The sequence below is a fragment of the Passer montanus genome, unplaced genomic scaffold, assembly GCF_014805655.1.
Source record: "Passer montanus isolate IOZ18808 unplaced genomic scaffold, ASM1480565v1 scaffold44, whole genome shotgun sequence".
Taxonomy (NCBI): domain Eukaryota; kingdom Metazoa; phylum Chordata; class Aves; order Passeriformes; family Passeridae; genus Passer; species Passer montanus.
This window is the reverse complement of record NW_024369262.1, coordinates 1850616-1867601: the sequence shown is the minus strand read 5'-3', so window position 1 is coordinate 1867601 and position 16986 is coordinate 1850616. Positions and strand designations below refer to the sequence as shown.

The window sequence follows — 16986 nt, the reverse complement described above, 5'->3', positions numbered from 1 at the left end:
CTGGGATGTGCTGTGAGCCTTTTAGGTGGAGAAAGAAGAGCTAGGGTCAGCTGTAAACTTTTTAGGTGGGACAGGAGGAGCTGGGGTCTGCTGTGAGCTTTCCAGATGGAGAAAGAGGAGCTGGGAACTGCTGTGAACATTTTAGGTGGAGAAAAATGAGCTGAAATCTGCTGTGAGCCTTTCAGATGTGTCAGGAGGATGTAGAATCTCCTGTGAACCTTCCAGATGGGGCAGAAGGAGCTGGGATCAGCTGTGAGCCTTTTCGATGTGTCAGGAGGATGTAGAATCTCCTGTGAACCTTCCAGATGGGGCAGGAGGAGCTGGGATCAGCTGTGAGCCTTTTCAATGTGTCAGGAGGATGTAGAATCTCCTGTGAACCTTCCAGATGGGGCAGGAGGAGCTGGGATCAGCTTGAGGAATGCACAGCCACACATGGAGTCAGGTGTGCTCTGCCCTCACAGGAGGCTGCTGCAAGGAGAAGTGCCAGCAGGGTGTTAATTTGCTTAAGCCCTGAGTAAATATTTGCAGCAATTAAACTCTGTAAGTTGGTGCTTCTGCTGCTCACGCTCACCTGCTGTATTGACCACAAGATCTGAGCCTGTGCTTCAGCTGAGGGAACTCTGAGGAACCTGAGCCCTGATTTCCCCCAAGAAAAGACAGATCCACGTTCTGATCGGTGACTGCAGGGTTTGTCACCCTGAGGAGTGAGGGAGGCATTTCTCAGCTGCCTGCTGAGGAGCTGGGGAGCAGCAGGCAGCAGATGGTGCTGCAATGCTGCTCTGCAGCAGCTTGGGAAGAGCTGGCTGGGAAATCCTTGGGAATCTCTGCCCAGCCCTGTGTTCCCACACCAGCAGGCACTCGCTCCTGTTCTTTTCCTGGAGTTTAACCTGACGTCATTTTTGACAGGGATTCAAAATCTGCAAGCAATGTGCTCTGGGCAGGGATTATGGCATGAGCAGCTCGGTCCTGTGGGGCTCCCTAAATTGCAAAAAAATCCCTTAATGCTTCTGACACCTCATTGTCATTGTCAACCTGTGGAAATGGCCTGGCTGGATTTCACCCTGACTGCCAGGAGTGTGTGGGACCCCACAGCTCTGGTGCTATGTGATATTTTTATTAATGCTGCTTGAAACAAGCGGGGATTTGTTAAATTTGCAGAGCGTGGAAGAATCGTGGTGTGCAGTGCAAAGAGGGTGAGAGAGGCCTGAGAATGGGCCACGGGGGTCACTGAACAATTTCATCCTTTGTTTTCCTGCTGGAAAGGACATGGTGTTCTGATCTCAAACAGAGAAAAAAACGTGAGAAAAAATCCTGCAGCAGTGAGGAGGTGCTGGGAGATCACCTGGAGAGAGGGGAAGTCTGTTCCTAGAGGACACAGTGAGTGGAAGTTGTGTCTCCCCAGCCCTGCATGCTCTGTTTCTCTGAAAAACCATGTGCTGTGACCCCAAGGGCCTCTCCCTTCCCTCAGAAGCCCTTCATGGGGAACTGTGCAGATGGGAAGCTCCTCAGAGTGCTCCTGAGCCACGGAGGGCAGCAAATGTTCAATCCTTGGAGACAGCACATCCTCTGCTGGGACTTATCCCTCAAAAACCAGATTATTGTCACCTCCTGGATGCTCCAGGGTTGACCTGGCCCTGGAATTTGGGCACCGCCACAGATGTGCCTGAGCCCTGAGTCATCCTGACCCTTTCCTGCCCCTGCTGCTGCTCTGGAGCCAGTCACCAGCTGCAGGATGAGTTCACATCTTGCCTGTTGCAGAATCACACCCAGAGCAAATTCCTTCCTCTTTCTCCTTGCGGACATCCCTGTGTCTGGCTTGTTCCTCTGCTTGTGCCCTCTGAGCCACCAAAGCCTGCTGCCTCATTGTGCCCAAGGTGTTTGCTGGAGGTTGTGTCCCTCCCAGAGCATCCCTGCCACTTGTGTCCCAACCTCAGGAGTGTGCATGGAGCTCCAGGCTGGCACCTGTAATTTGTCATTGTCACCTGAGCTCCCACCCTGCTGCTCTTGGTGGTGGGGACACGGTCCTGCTGTGGGGACAGCAAAATCACTTTTTTTCACTCAGCTCTATGGGCTTGCAAAATCACATTTTTCACTCAGCTCTATGGGCAAAGACAGGCCCAGATGCAAAACCTGGCTGTGTTTTGTTATTTCTGCTTCTCTGCACTGTCTGGACTCTTTCCCACCTTCCTGCAAGGCATTTTTGGAGGTAGCAGGGTCAGCTTTTTGGAGGCACACTGGGGAACCTACCCTGGGGCTGCTCTGAGGCATTTAGCCCAGGGTAAAAAGCAGATTTCACACCAAAAAGCACTTTGAATCAGGAGTGATGCCTCTCCTGGGAGGAAGAGGAGGCTTTGTCATGTGAATTACACCCAGCAGGGTCCAGAAAAAAGTGGCTCTGAAAAGGATGGGAAAGGATTGATGCTTGCCATTACTCCTGGCTTGGTCCTAAAAGCAAGGGAAAGGTTTCACAGCTGTCCTGCTGGGGAATTCACAGAAGGAAAATTGAGGAGAAAAGCAGGTGAGAGTGTCCAGAGAGACAGCTTTGGCTGGTACTGGGGAGTGGAGGGGTGCTGTGGGTGCTGGGATTCACAGATCAGGGAGGGCAGAAGTAATTCTCCCTAAAATGTGAGTCAGTCCCACATCCTGTGGTTGAAAAGGAAAGGGATGCAAGCAGACCCCAGGATTAGTCTTGTCCCAGTTAATTCGAAAGAGAAATTCCAGAGAAAGAGGAAGTCGACATAAAAAGCCTGAAAATTTAAAAAAAAAAAAAATATATATATATACAAATCTTTCAACTCAGCAGTGAGGTGGCCCAGGAAGCTCTGAGGGACTTGGTCAGAGATGAGGATGTGGAGGAAACTGAAAGGAGAGAAATAAAGAAATAGAAACCCCTGATGATCCCAGAAGAGATTTGATGTCCTGAAGTGCTGCAGTGATGGTGGCATATCCCAAGGCCAGTGAGCTGGGATGGGCACACACAAGGAAGGTGGAGAGTGAAAGGTTGGAACCACAAAATTAATCCAGCCCTGGGGACCCTAAGGGGTCAGCTTAGGAAATGGGGGTGTCTGCCCAGCAGAGGCTGCCTCAGCTCTGCTCCTTCAGGGCACAGAACGAGGGGTGTTAGAGCTGGGAGTGTCCAAAAAGGATATTCTGGAGGAAATTGGGCAGAAGTGCTGTTATTCTGCTGCTCCAGACTGAAGGGATGAGCTGAGCAGTTTCAGTGAGGCAGCTCACACCAAAACCACCTCCAGGCCTGCAGGGGAATGAGTGAAGCTGCTCCTGGGAAGGAGTTTCCTGGTTTGCTGGTGCTTGGACAGTCTTGGAGAACATTGGATTCCACAGCAATAGGCAGCTCACACCAAAACCACCTCCAGGCCTGCAGGGGAATGAGTGAAGCTGCTCCTGGGAAGGAGTTTCCTGGTTTGCTGGTGCTTGGACAGTCTTGGGGAACACTGGATTCCACTGCAAAGGTGTGGAATTTTAGAGCCCCAACCTTGGGCTCTGAAAGGCCTCTGGGAGTTGGCCCTTGTGAAGACAGGGCAGCTCCTGGGAAGGAATCTCAGCTGCAGGACGGCCTGTGGAACCTGCTGGTGGTGATGCCTTGAGAAGGCTGGTCTGGAACAGAGGCTGGAAGAGTTACAGAATAAAGCAGGGATTTATGAAAAGGATCTCCTCAATGGATCCACCCTGGGCAGCACAAGAGCCCAGCCAGTGCTGCACCCAAGGTGAACCCAAATGGTCCCAAAATGCACGAGCGCTCCCAGGGTCTCTCACTGTGATCAGCTCTGCTCCATTTGCATATTGGGGTTAATTATCCAATTACAGCTTTAGCCCATGCAGTCCCATCCTTCTTGTTTTTCAGTCCACATTGTTTGTGCTCTTGCGCCTGAGATTTGGATAATTTGGTCCCCAGCTGGAGCAGGAATTGTTTTGTCTCCCTGCTCTGTGCAGAGAACTCACCATCCCCTAATGTGAAGCTCAGACCCACACACTAAAGCAGCACAGAATCTGAAAAACATAAAAGCCAAAACCTTAGCCATCAGTGGGACTGGTGCCTATGGGAGCAGGGCTTGATTTTTATCTTGGGTCAGAAACCTGTGTGAGAACCTTACAATGTCCCTGTGCAAGCCTGATTTCCTCTCTGCTGGTTTCCAGCCTGTCCACCCTGGAATGCCAGCAATGCCCCCTGCACCTCCTTCCAACCCCTGGTGCCTTCACATGGATCAGTCCCTCATTTTTCAGCCCAAACCTTTTGCATTTGACTATTTTGATGATAACATCAGTGCTGTGATGTGTGCCAAGGGCTTTTCCCTGGAGTGTGTGTTCCTGTTATCCCTGTCCCCAGCAGCAGGATCCTACTCTGCACCACTGCCTTGGATCCCTCCTCCACCCTCAAGGTCATTAGAATCCTCCTTTGTGATGTCCTGGCCTGCTCCAGATTGATGATCCCATCTCGTTTTGCCTCATCAGCACAATTCCTCTGCCTTCTCCTGCTTTGTGTGCCAAGGTCATTAATGCAAATGTCAAGCAGGATATTTTTTGAGGCAGAAACTCAAGGAACTGTGTGGGTAAGCCCCTGTGAGTGTGACACAGCCCCTTTCAGCTGAAGCAATTACCATGCTCCTTTCAGGCAGCTCTTGACCAAATTTACTTTTCACATGCCAGTCACATCTCCTGTGCCTTTGCTCATAATTTACTATCTGGCCTTAATTCAAGTGTCTTCCTGAAGCCCAGATGAGTGAAATCTACTGCATTTCCTTCACCACAAATACCTCTGAGCTTACAAAAGGCAGCTATTAGGTGTGGTATTTCAAATATGTCAGGATAATAACTTCACACAAAAGTAGTTTCCATTATATCAATGTGCCTGTTAGCAAAGAGTTGGGTGGCACAGAAATTTGGATCTGCTGTCCCCATGTCCTGTGTCCTGTTTGCTGGGTGACAAACTGGCTGGTGGTGTCACCAGTGGTGTGGGACAGTGGAGTTGTGGAAGGATCTGCAGCTCAATTTTATTATTGTTTTAGCTATTTGCTGGTGGATTCAGCATGAGAATAATGTTGATGTTTTAGCTGTTCCTAAGTGGTGTTTTCCTTCATCAAGGACTCAGGAGCTGCTGTGAGGGGGCAGAGTCAGGCCAGGTGATCCAAGCTGACCAAAGGATATTCCATCCCCTAGAAAATCATAGCCCAGCTCTCCTTGGCACCACAGCTACTTCCAGAACATTCCCCAAACAAGAGCCACCACTGGCAGCCCCAGGTGAGACACAGGTGTCACCTATGGGGACAAGCTGGGTGGCACCAGAGCCGGACCCAGGCTGGGGAACAGCAAACCCAGGGGTCCCTGTGGTCCCTTCTCCCACCGTGGTGCAAGGAGGCATCAAAACTGACCCTTCATTAACAGGCACGTGGATATGATTAAAATAGTCTTTATTTTAGTGTATTATTCTGACATAGTTTAAATAATTTTTAGAAATTATTTTAAAATAATGTTTAGAAAAAAACCCAATATTTAGTTTAACTTAAATAAGTTAAATAAAATAATTTTCTCCATTGAAGAAGGCTGGGGGTCAAATCCTCTCTGTGGTGCCCGAGGCTGGAAGCTGTGCAGGGGTGGCATTGTGGCTGTCAGCAGGGAAGGCTCAGTTTTCCTGGCTCTGGAAGTGCTTCAGGAGCTCCTGCACCCATGCTGCCCTTGGATCTGCACACAGCTGCTTCTTCTTGTGGGTGACCACACTGCCAGGACAAAACCTGCCTTGAGCTGCTGGGCTGGGGCAGCGGCATCTGAGTGCCAGCAGCAGCACCCCGAGTGTCCCCAGATCCCCCCTGGGCACTCACATGACACCCATGCGTGTCCCCAGGTCCCCCTGGGCACTCACATGACACCCCTGTGTGTCCCCAGGCCCCCCAGTCCCCCCTGGGCACTCACATGACACCCGTGTGTGTCCCCAGGCCCCCCAGTCCCCTCTGGGCACTCACATCACGCCCGGCTGGATGCAGGAGCTGCTGGTGACGAAGACGGAGCTGACGCGGCGCCGAGGGATGGGCTGCTTCTGGTAGCTGAAGCAGCAGGTGCTGGGGACACCATCTGTGAGGGCAGGGGACACACACACGGCCCTGGTGAGAGCCCAGCACAGCCTCTGCCCCCTCCAGGGATTTCCACATCCCCTGGCAGAACGCCCTCCATGCAACCCCCAGATCCAAACCTGCACCCCCGGTGTGACACAGACCCCCCAACCCTCCCCAGAGCCACCCTGCCAGGGCAGGGACTCTCCAGGAGGACACAGCGATGCTGGACTCACCGAAGTGACCCTCAGCTGAGAAGCAGGTGGCCAGGAGGAGCAGAGTGGCCAGGGTGGCTGCCAGGACCTTCATGGTGCTGCGGGTTCTGTGAGAGGAGCTGGAGCTGGAGCTGGGGAGACTGCAGGATTCTTGCTGTGGCCCTGGGGCCGTGCTCCCGTTTTATCCCCATCCAAGGGGCGGGTACAGGGTTTCAAGGAAGGAAAATGATGGCATAATGCTGAGAAAATTATGTCAGGACCACCCAATTTTTGCTGAGCTGGAAAAGGAGATGAAACCGCAGAAGGGGAAGCGCTGTCCACGAGGCTGCAGCTTCCGAGATGTTCCTTGGGTGCCTGGTGCTCCCAAAGTGTGCCAGGGCTCTGCAGCAGCTCTGGGGGTGCCCTGGCATGGACAGCACCAGCCACTGCTGCTGGCAGAAAAGCCCTGCCAGGAGAAAGATGCCAACTTCTCCCTGGGTTTGCCACAAATGCCACTTCTCAGCCGGCTCCACCACGGGGATCCAGAGCAAGGTCCACAGCCACTGCACACACGTTCATCCCCACTGATAACACCAGCTCCTGCTTGGACAGGGAAGATCATGAGGGAATAAAGTTGTGTTGAGCTAGAAGTCACTGGGGGTCTCACATTTGTCCCTTTTTGCTGGTGGTTGGTCAAAAGAACAATTTCCTTACTGGAAAGGCTGCAGAGACACCGAATCCCTGCAGGTGCAGGGCCTGGACTCTGGTGCCCTGTTCCAGGCCAGCAGCTTGCTCTGCCACCCTCCCTGTGCCCTCTGGCTGAATTTACACCTCTCTCAGGGTTTAATTTTTGGCTGCAGCTGACCCTGCCACCTTCCCTTTCCTCTGGATTTACACTGAAGAGTTTCAGTTTTGGCTGCGGCCTCTCAACACTAAAGCTGTTGCAATAACTGCTTGCCCACTTCTTCCCAAACAATTGTTTAATCCAATTTAATTTCTCTCCTGATTTAGCCCCCAAAAGCAGAGACTCCCATGGCAGGTCTCACATTTGTCCCTTTTTGCTGGTGGTTGGTCAAAAGAACAATTTCCTTACTGGAAAGGCTGCAGAGACACCGAATCCCTGCAGGTGCAGGGCCTGGACTCTGGTGCCCTGTTCCAGGCCAGCAGCTTGCTCTGCCACCCTCCCTGTGCCCTCTGGCTGAATTTACACCTCTCTCAGGGTTTAATTTTTGGCTGCAGCTGACCCTGCCACCTTCCCTTTCCTCTGGATTTACACTGAAGAGTTTCAGTTTTGGCTGCGGCCTCTCAACGTTCAAGTTGTTGCAATAACTGCTTGCCCACTTCTTCCCAAGCAGGATCATTTAGTCCAATTTAATTTCTCCTGATTTAGCCCCGAAAAGCAGAGGCTCCCATGGCAGGACACAGCATTAAGGCCAATTTAATTTCTCCTGATTTAGCCCCCAAAAGCAGAGACTCCCATGGCAGGACACAGCATTAAGTGTTGGAGGCAGAGGGAGGAGAGGATCCTGCTGGTACCCACTGGGATCAGCTCACTGCAGATAAAATCTCCAGGAAAATGCAGAGTGACTGAAAAAGGACAGCATTTGCAATTCCAGAGGGCAATTCCCAAACACCCCCCTCTGCTGCACACCCAGGCAGAGCAAGCTGCCAAAATCACTCCTTCCTCCATTTTTTTTGCCTTTTCCAGTCTTTTCCTGGTGCTGCCCCGGAGCTTCCCCTGGCCTTACTGCTGACCTTGCCTGGGGTATGACTAATTCCTGGCTGATTCAAGAGAAAAGTCCAGCTGCCCAAAATGCTGAGCCATGGCACTGCCTGTGCTCCCATCTCCACTTCTTGTCCTCCAGCCGCCAGGTCCTGCCTGGTGTGAGCAGGACAGGGAATGGGTGCAAATCATCCCCTGGAGCTGCTCAGGAGGAGCTGGGCAGGGCTGGTCTGGCCTTGGGCTGGTGGAAGAATGAGTCCAGCTCTTCCAGCTCTTTCTCCAGCTCCCAATTTTCAGCTCTTTCTGTTTGAGTCACTCTCTGCATGGAGCTACAAATGAATAAATAAATTAATAAATCCTTTGGATTTACCAATAACCAGGTGGTGGTTGAAGGCTTGGAAAATTCACCTGCTGCAAAGGCTCCTGCTTGTCGCATCTCCCTGGATACACAAAGGCAGAAGGAAGGGACTCAATTCCCCAGAGCAATGCAGATCTGCATGAATTTATCCTGTTTTTCTTCCCTGCTGATTGCAGAGACACCAAGAGGTTTCTCTAGAGCTCAAAGCACCCTCTGTGTGCAGAGGAGTCCCAAGTTCAGGGCCAGCCAGTGGAAGTTTTTGTGTTTTCATGACCCTCTCTGGCTGTAAACGCCACGTGTCCCACAGAGATTTCCCCACAGCTCTGCCCTCCAGGCACCCCTGGAATTCTGGCACCTCACCAGGGCCAACTTGGTTTGTGCATGGGGGAGAAGTGGGAGTGGGACAGGCAGGATGGAGGAAACCAGGAATTGCTGTGTGGGTCAACCACAGGAACGAGATCCTGAGCTATCCAAAGCCTGGCTGGGAATTTTTCTGGAGAGAGCAGCCCTGAGCCAGGGATGAGCTGAGCTCGGCTTGGTGGGTGCCCAAACAGAGGGAAAAGGGGCAGGATGGGCAAGAGAGCAGCACTGGGGGCCAACAAACACCAGGAGCATGGTGAGGAATATCCCACAGCCAGAAAACCTGGAAAACGGGATCGGGGCACTGTGGGCACTGCAGTTGGCAGAGGATGACTTGTCATCAGGCAGGGACCACAGAAAATCTCACCATTAATAAATCTGATGGAAAAAAAAGCAAAACTGTTTCCTCTTTGGTGCAGAAGTGACTGGCCAAGCTTTCGGTTCTCCTTTCGGCCGAGGGCCGGATGGGACTTCTTACTGGATGCTGATGAAATTTTCCATTGTGACTGGAATCGAGGATATTACAGAGAATTGCACAAAAGTGCAGCTCAGCAAGAGCAGGCAGTTGGTGTTTAATTCTGTTTAAGGAATTAGATATCAGGAACTGATATAAAGGGAGAGTAAAGAAATGGCTTGTGGTTTTATTTCTCCTGCCATAGTGAGCAGGTGACGTTTGAATCCAGCAGAGGAACATGAATTCGGGGGGGAGGAAATGCAGGGAAAGAGAAACTTCAGCTTTACAAATGCAAATTTGAAAAACTGAAGAAAGAAAAAGCCCATTAGTTAGAGGAGGAGAGTAAAGAGCCAAAGATGCCACTTCTTTTTTGGCTCGTCTGGTTATGGTTGAGTACTCAATAACACCAAAATATTGTGCACCCAAGAAAGAAAAGGGAAAGAAGAACAAATAATAAATAAGGAATAAGAAATAAGGAATAATAAATAAGGAATAAATAAAGAAGGAAGAGACAAATAATAAAGAGAACAAATAACAAATAAGGAATAATAAATAAGGAATAAATAAGGAAGGAAGAGGCAGTTGAGGCAGGTGCAGCCAAAACAAAAAAAGCTACAAAGATTCCCATGAATTGCTCCTGAGCCAGGCTGTGGCCACCTCACCACCAGACAAACTCACGTGGGGTGGGAGAGCAAACGTGGCACTGGTCTCACAAAATCTGATGATTTTGGCACTGCCTTGCGTGAGTATCCCAAAGAAAAGGAGGGATTAGGTCTGAAACGCCCTCAGCCCCGGGGGCTGGGCAGAGGGACCATCCCTGACTGAGGGCAGGACGAGGGGGAGCAGCAGGACCCCCTCAGCCCCGGGGGCTGGGCAGAGGGACCATCCCTGACTGACAAGGGGGAGCAGCAGGGACTGTGTGGGGCCAGAGCACACCCCAAATTTGCTCAGTCCAATGGAGAGGAACCTCTCCCTTAGGGCTCTTATCCCAGAAATAAGGGACAAGAGGAGAATCACAGAATATTCTTGTAACATTCACATTTTCTGAAAAATCCCTTAGCCCAGGATTTTTCTCCTGGGAAGCTGAGAGGCCTCAGAGAAAAATGAAAACAATTCTTATCGCACTTGCTTCTACTGTGTTTTGTTCCTTTGGAATGTGTTTGGAGATTGTTTACCCACAGGTGACTGTTTCATTGGATTTTGGTGTGAGTTGTTTTCACTCATTGGCCAATCCAGGCCAAGCTGTGTTGGGACTCTGGAGAGAGTCACGAGTTTTCATTATTATCTTTTGAGCATTCTGTAAGTATCCTTTCTGTATTCTTTAATATAATATAGTATCTTAAAATAATAAATTAACCTTCTGAGAACATGGGGTCAGATTCATCACTCCTTCCTTCATCGGGGCACCCCACAAACACAATATATTCTTGAGCTGGAAGGGATCCACAGGGATAATCAAGTCCAGCTGTAACCCTGAGGCTGAGGATGCTCTGGGCACCCTTTCAGGAGAGCACCAAAGGGATCAAAGCAATCTCTGCCTTCCCCAAGGCAGGAACCCTCAGCAGGAAGAAATGAAAGTGGCTGCCAGCCCCTCGATCCCGTGCAAGTGCAGAGGAAGCCACTGGGGTTATGCAACATCCCCCTGGGAGTGACACTCATTGATAAAAATGCTGCAAAGAGCTCCTGTGCCTCGGGGCTCCGAGGAGAGCACGGGGCAGCCTCATGAGCTGGCCTGACCCTGCTGTGTGGGGTTTTTGTGGGGCTAATTCTGCTTTCAAAGCAGAGTTCCTACAGCAGGCCCTGCTGATGGATTTGTAAGTCAAATTTCCAAATGTTCCTTCCCTCCCTGAGGGTCCTGTGGGAAGACCCCAGCCCAGGACAGGTTTTCTGTGGTCCTGCATCAGAGTGGCTTTAGCACCAGGCTGAGAGGAAGAAAGGTAAAGGAAAAGAACAACCTCTGCCAGGCATTCCAGAAAACTCCCCTTAAATTAATTCTTAAATTAATTAAATTTGTTAAAGAATTATTAAACATTTCAGTGCTGACAAGTACTGACCCCCAAGAGAACACTGCATTTAACCTGAGGCTGTAAAGAAAGCTTCCAAAATTAATTGTAGAACTTAGATTATGAGTGTGTAGTTTGAATAGGAGTGTGTATTATCACATAGTAAAAAACTCAGAGTTTAAAGTTTTATATAGTAATATATATAAAACAAAATAGAAGTTTCAAGGCAAAAGCTAGTCCTCCTTCTTCACCTTCTTCTTCATAGGTTTGAGTGGTGTTGTATAATTAAATTAGAAAATCCTCATTGAGGGCCACAAGTAATTAGTTATTAAGTTAAAAGTAAAAATAATTTAAGTGTCATCTCTTAATTAGACAGTTTGTCCTTAAAAAGCCTTGTGGAGAGAGAGATACAGCTCCATTTTCAGTTTATTTTGAACTCTCCATTTAGTTTCTGTTTCGTGCTGTAGAACTCACAGTTTGTGAGACTGTAAAATAAATAAGAATTAATAAACATCTAAGTCTGAAAAAAAAAAAAAAAAACAAAATGAAAAAAAAAAAAAAAAACAAAATGAAAAAAAAAAAAAAAAACAAAATGAAAAAAAAAAAAAAAAACAAAATGAAAAAAAAAAAAAAAAAGCCATCTCATACATTTAATCTCCACCTTTTTTGGGATCAGTGGGCAATGATGTCCAGCAAGAGGGGGGTGATTTGGCACTGCAGCCACACGTGCCTGATGCCTTGGGAAGGCTGAGCTAGAACAGTCTCTAAATGGGGTTAAAGAATAAAGCAGGGATTTATTAAAAGGATCTCCTCAGTGGATCCTTGGGCAGCACAAGAGTCCAGCTAGGGCTGCACCCTAAGAGCCAAAATGGTCCCAAAATGCACGATGGTCACGGGGTCTCTCACTGTGATCAGCTCTGCTCCAAGTGCAGATTGCAGTTCCTTGTCCAATCCCAGCTGCAGCCCCTGCAGTCCCATCCTTCCTGTTTTCCTCTCTTCAATTCACCATTATTTACACTCTTGGGCTGAGATTTGGATCATTTGTCCTTGGTCCCCAGCTGGAGCAGGAATTGTTTTGTCTCCCTGCTCTGTGCACAGAGCTCCCCATCCCCTGATATGAAACGCAGACCTAAAGCAGCACAGAACCTGAAAAATACAAAAGCTAAACCTGAGTTATCATGCCTGCCACCCTCCTGCCACCCAGCACCACCAGGGCCACAGGGACACCGAGCTGGTGGCTCTCAGCCCCACCTTGGCAATCTTTCATCCCCAAGTGGTTCAATGCTTCATCATCTGGCACCTCTGTGTGGGCTCCATCTCTGAGTCAGATTCTCGGGGTGAATGTGGCACTTGGGTGGGATCCCCACCCTGGGGGTGTTCCAGAGATGTGTCACCTGGGGATGTGGTTTGGTGCTGGGTTAATGCTCGGACTTGACCTTAAAGGTCTTTTCCTTAATGCTTCTGTGGTTTAGAGAACCAATTCCTGCCCTATCCTTCACACATCCCCAATATTCTGCTGGATCCTGGGATTTCCAGCACCAAAGAGCAACTAGAAAAGTCTGGTTAACCCTCATTTTCTGCAAAAATTGAGAATTGCAGTTTCACAGTCCTAGGCAAGAATTCCTTCTAATTCCAGACCAGTTCCAGGTGATGTAGTCCTGTGGGCATTGTGGCAGATTAATTGTCCATTGGCCATTGATTGTACAAAATTAGTCATTGATTTGTACAAAAAAATTCCCTAAATGGGGGCAGACAAATGGCAACAAATCTGGCAATGTGTATAAAGGTATATTTAAGAGTGAGGCATGTCCTAGCTCGTCAAAAAGATGATTCAAGTGAGTCACAGACTAAGAGGGAAGTGAACAATGCAGCTTTTTTTCTGGAGAAACTGCCAGCCCGTGGCTTGGACGGGTGCCCTGTTTGGGTGACAAGCTGGCTGGTGGCCCAGGGTGGTGGGGAAGGCAGTGACACCCAGCTGGGGCTGTCACCAGGGCTGCTCCCCAGGGACTGAGCCAACCCAACCCCTAAACACCCTCAAAGACCCCAGAGGGAATCCTTCTCCCATTTCCCCACCCCATGGGCAGCTGCCCAGGGCATCCCTGAGCCCCACTCCCGGGCAGGGCTGCTCCACCTTGGAGGGAGCTGGGCCCTTTGGGTTTCCTGGACTCTTCCTGGCAAGGCTGAGCCCGGGTGTGACCCGTTTTCTGCCCAGGACTGACATCTCACTCCAGCCACAGGTGACCACAGGAGGGTTTATTGAGTGCAGGGGAGGGGACAGAGCCAGCTCTGTTAAATTAATGAGTGACACAAAAACACACAGAGGATTATGGGGTACAATTAAATAGAGATGTGGGGAAGGCAGCTTCACGTGGAGGTGCTGTTTGGCTTCTTCTGCTTCCTCAGGTACTCCTGGAACCATTTCTCCTCTGGGTCCACGCAGACCATCCCCTTTGCCAGCTTCACACTTGGGGGGAAAGAACATCCCGAGTCAGCCTGGGAGTGGAGGATCCCCCAGGGGTTCCTGCAGCATCCTGCCCCCACTTCCCTGCCAGGGCTGACTCTTGGCCTGCTGGCAGCACAAATGGGGCCATCTGGGGCTGTTTGGGTTAAGCAGGGAGGGGGGTGAGTGTGAAGAGCCAGGGGAGGACAGCCCCACCCGCAGCACCCTGTGAGGGTGCCTCGTTTTTGGGGAGTCCCCAAAAGCAGAGCAGCTGGTGGGGAAGGAGGGTGGGCGAGGCGAGGATGGGGTGGAGGGGAGGAAGGCTGGCTAGGAGCTGGGGTTACTCACAGAACAGCCCTGTGGGTGCAGCTGGAGGCTGTTTCCAGGTAGCCCAGGATCTTGAACTCGGGGATTTTCCGACGGGAGAACATTCCCTTGGAGCAGCAGCTGGGGCTGGACCTGCGGACTGAGAGCAGGAGGGAGGGTTCAGTGCCCTCCCCTCCTGGCACGAGGGGTGTGGGTCCTGCCCCTGCTCCCTCAGCCCACAAAGGGAGCATCTTGCAGCCCCAGGGGTGATGCTCTGCCCCAGGGGTGATGCTCTGCCCCAGGGGTGGTGCTCTTCCCCAGGGTAGGAGCACCCTGCCCGTAGAGCTCCCCAGCTGGCACTCTGGGCCTGAACCAACCCCATTTTTACTCATTTTGAACAAATCCAGGCCAGCCCCATGCTCAGGCAGCTGCTGATGTCCCACAGCCCCATCAGGAGCTGAGTTTTCCTGCTCTTCCCCAGCCCCAAATCCCGTCAGAGGAGGAGCTGGGACAGCTCAGAAGGGAAAATCTCCCTGCTGGTACTTACAGGACAGTCCCTGGCTCCCAGTCCAGGCAGCTGCCAGCAGCAGGACGAGCAGGGCCAAGGAGATCTTCATGTCCAGCCCGAGGTTCTGTCAGCACCAGCAGCTCTGGTTCTCCTCAGGCCAGCAGGAGCTGCCTGCCCTCCTGCCTGCAGCCCTGGGTGATTTATAACAGCCCCTGCCAGGCTTTCCATGACAGCTTGGACCCTCCCCGTGGAAAGAACCGCTTGGATCTCTCCATGAGGGGTGAGAGGTGAGGGGAAATTCCTTCTGGCAGCCACTTTGGCCACCGTGACACCCGAGGGCTGCTCAGAGGTGTGGGAGCAGCCACTGATGCTGGGCTGGGAGTCTATTTTGGGTTGGGTTGTGGCCACCAGCAAACAGCACAGGATGATGCTCACACTTGTGAGTTCCTGTGCAAAAAACCACTCCTTGCCTTTGGCTCTGGGGCCTCTGCTTGCTCTGGGGTGGTGGCTTGGTGGTGGCTGGTTTGTTTCTCCAGCACCCATTGCTGGCTGCTCATCGTGGTGCCTCTGCCACTGTCACAGTGCCCATCACATTTCCTTGTGGCATCCTGGGGTTTGGGGCTGGCTCAGGCATCGCTGAGATCCCCCTCTAATGGAATTTGGGCTGTTAATTAGGGTGGTGGATGAGGAGCACAGGCAGCCCCCTCCTCCCTGCATGTTGTCCCTCCCCAAAGCCCTCATGGCTTTGGTTTGGCCCCACTCACCCCTGGACACCCTCACAGAGACCTGGCCGAGGCTCCAGCTCCTCCTGGCTCCTTCCTGATCCCAACACCTGGGCAGGAAAGCCGGAGCAGGATCTGCCCAGGCCCGAGAGACTCGCACAGACAGATGTTTGCATGTGGGAATCACGTTTAATTCTGGTCAGAATCAAAAAAAAACAACTGTGGAGCTGCTCCCCCTCCACCCCCCGCCTGCTGCAGCCTCTCCACGGGCCACAGAGGGTCTGGACAGTCCATCCTGCTGGGCTGGCAAAGGCCCTTTGCCTTCAGGGAGGTGGTGAGGGTCATCGTGACGAGGAGGATGTCCCTTGTGAGCTGCTCCATCCAGAAATGTCCCCTCTGCCTCGGTGGTGTCCCCCACGAGGAGCAGTCCCCGCCGTCCCCAGCCACCCCACTAGCTGGGGATGGAGAAGGAGCTGACCTGGAAGCTCTGCTGGTACCTCTTGACCCACGCCCTGCTGGCCTGGGTGCAGATCTCCTTCCCGTTCCTCACCTTGAAGCTGGGGCACAGAGGGGCTGGGGTCAGTGGGGACCCCAACACTGAGTGCTGAGGGGCTCAGGGGCACAGGGGGTCGGGACCAGAGCAAGGCCAGGGGTGTGGCAGGATGCAGGGGTGGCTTTGGGCTACTCACATCACAGCCTGGTGCGGGCACTCGGGGCTGGTGGGGTAGCAGGCCACCACGTTGTCCCTCTTGATCCTTCTGGTCTGGAAGTTGAAGCAGCACTTGTCCGGCATGGCTGGAGCTCCTGGGGGACAGCACAAGCCTGGCTCAGCCTGGAGACCCCCCAGCCCCTCCTCAGCCCTCCTGCCATGGCAATGGCAGCACTTTGGGGGGATCCCGCTGCACCCCATGTGTGAAGAAAACCCGACCCCACAGCCCTGGGGTTCTGTCCCTGACCCCACAGCCTGGGGTTCTGTCCCTCTCCCCCAGCCCTGGGTTCTGTCCCTGTCCCCTAGCCCTGGGTTCTGTCCCCATCCCCAAACCTTGGGTTCTCTCCCTGTCCCCATCCCTGGGTTCTGTCCCTGTCCCCTAGCCCTGTCCCTGTCCCCATCCCCGGGTTCTGTCCCCATCCCCGGGTTCTGTCCCCATCCCCGGGTTCTGTCCCCGTCCCCCAGCCCCTGGCAATGCTCACTCTGAGCCAGGCTGTGCCAGCACAGCGTGGAGAGGATGAGGAGGGCACAGAGCATCCTGGTGGCTGTCCCCATGGCGGGCTGTGGCAGTGGCTGAGCCGCCTGTGCTGGGGCCAGCCTGCCCCGGCTGCTTTTATGGGGGATCTTCCCCCAGGGCCAGGGGGAGGGCCTGGCCCCTGCCACGTCCCAAAGCACAGAGGGTAAGTGAAACTCATCCCCTCATCCCCTCCCCAGCCCTGGGAAAGGAAAAATGTGCTCCCAGGCGGTGCTTCTGGCACCGATGGGCTTGGGATTTTCCTGAGCTCCAGCTGGGGAAATGGGGCTGATGGACAGGCTGTTCCCAGAGCTTGGCTCTGCACCCTGGGTCCCCGGGCAGGCTGTGTCCAGGCCTCGTGGAGGGAGCCCCAGAGGAGGTGAGAGGGTTTGGGGATGTCCTTTGGATGGGTCAAGGGACAGGCAGAGCATCCTGCAGGGTCTCCCATGGTCCCTGTCCTCCCCCTGCTCTGCAGTTTTGTGTCCTGGCCCTGGGGACCGCCAGCCAAAAACCCTTTTACCTCTCCCCTCCAAAAAAAACAGCCATAGAGAAAATAAAACTATAGAGAAAAACCCCCGAAACATAGAGAAACAGCTTCTGCCTGGTTGCATGAGGCACACAAACTCCTCTGTG

General features: G+C 52.2%; 3 protein-coding genes across 3 annotated transcripts; all 3 read right to left on the bottom strand.

Annotated features, from left to right (window-relative positions):
* Positions 1-5426: 5426 nt before the first annotated feature.
* Positions 5427-6432, bottom strand: LOC120507814 (C-C motif chemokine 3-like). Its single transcript, XM_039720919.1, has 3 exons — positions 6299-6432; positions 5976-6084; positions 5427-5732 (listed from the first exon to the last, which is right to left on the bottom strand). Exons 1-3 carry the CDS (start codon positions 6369-6371, stop codon positions 5639-5641), a joined length of 276 nt encoding a protein of 91 aa, XP_039576853.1. The 5' UTR covers positions 6372-6432; the 3' UTR covers positions 5427-5638.
* Positions 6433-13397: 6965 nt separating this feature from the next.
* LOC120507739 (C-C motif chemokine 7-like) lies at positions 13398-15257 on the bottom strand. The gene is made up of 4 exons (XM_039720766.1): positions 15173-15257; positions 14448-14532; positions 13943-14060; positions 13398-13618 (listed from the first exon to the last, which is right to left on the bottom strand). Exons 2-4 carry the CDS (start codon positions 14515-14517, stop codon positions 13519-13521), a joined length of 288 nt encoding a protein of 95 aa, XP_039576700.1. The 5' UTR covers positions 14518-14532; positions 15173-15257; the 3' UTR covers positions 13398-13518.
* A 42-nt stretch (positions 15258-15299) lies between these two features.
* LOC120507738 (C-C motif chemokine 3-like) lies at positions 15300-16394 on the bottom strand. Its single transcript, XM_039720764.1, has 3 exons — positions 16322-16394; positions 15820-15934; positions 15300-15687 (listed from the first exon to the last, which is right to left on the bottom strand). Exons 1-3 carry the CDS (start codon positions 16392-16394, stop codon positions 15582-15584), a joined length of 294 nt encoding a protein of 97 aa, XP_039576698.1. The 3' UTR covers positions 15300-15581.
* Between the last annotated feature and the right edge of the window lie 592 nt (positions 16395-16986).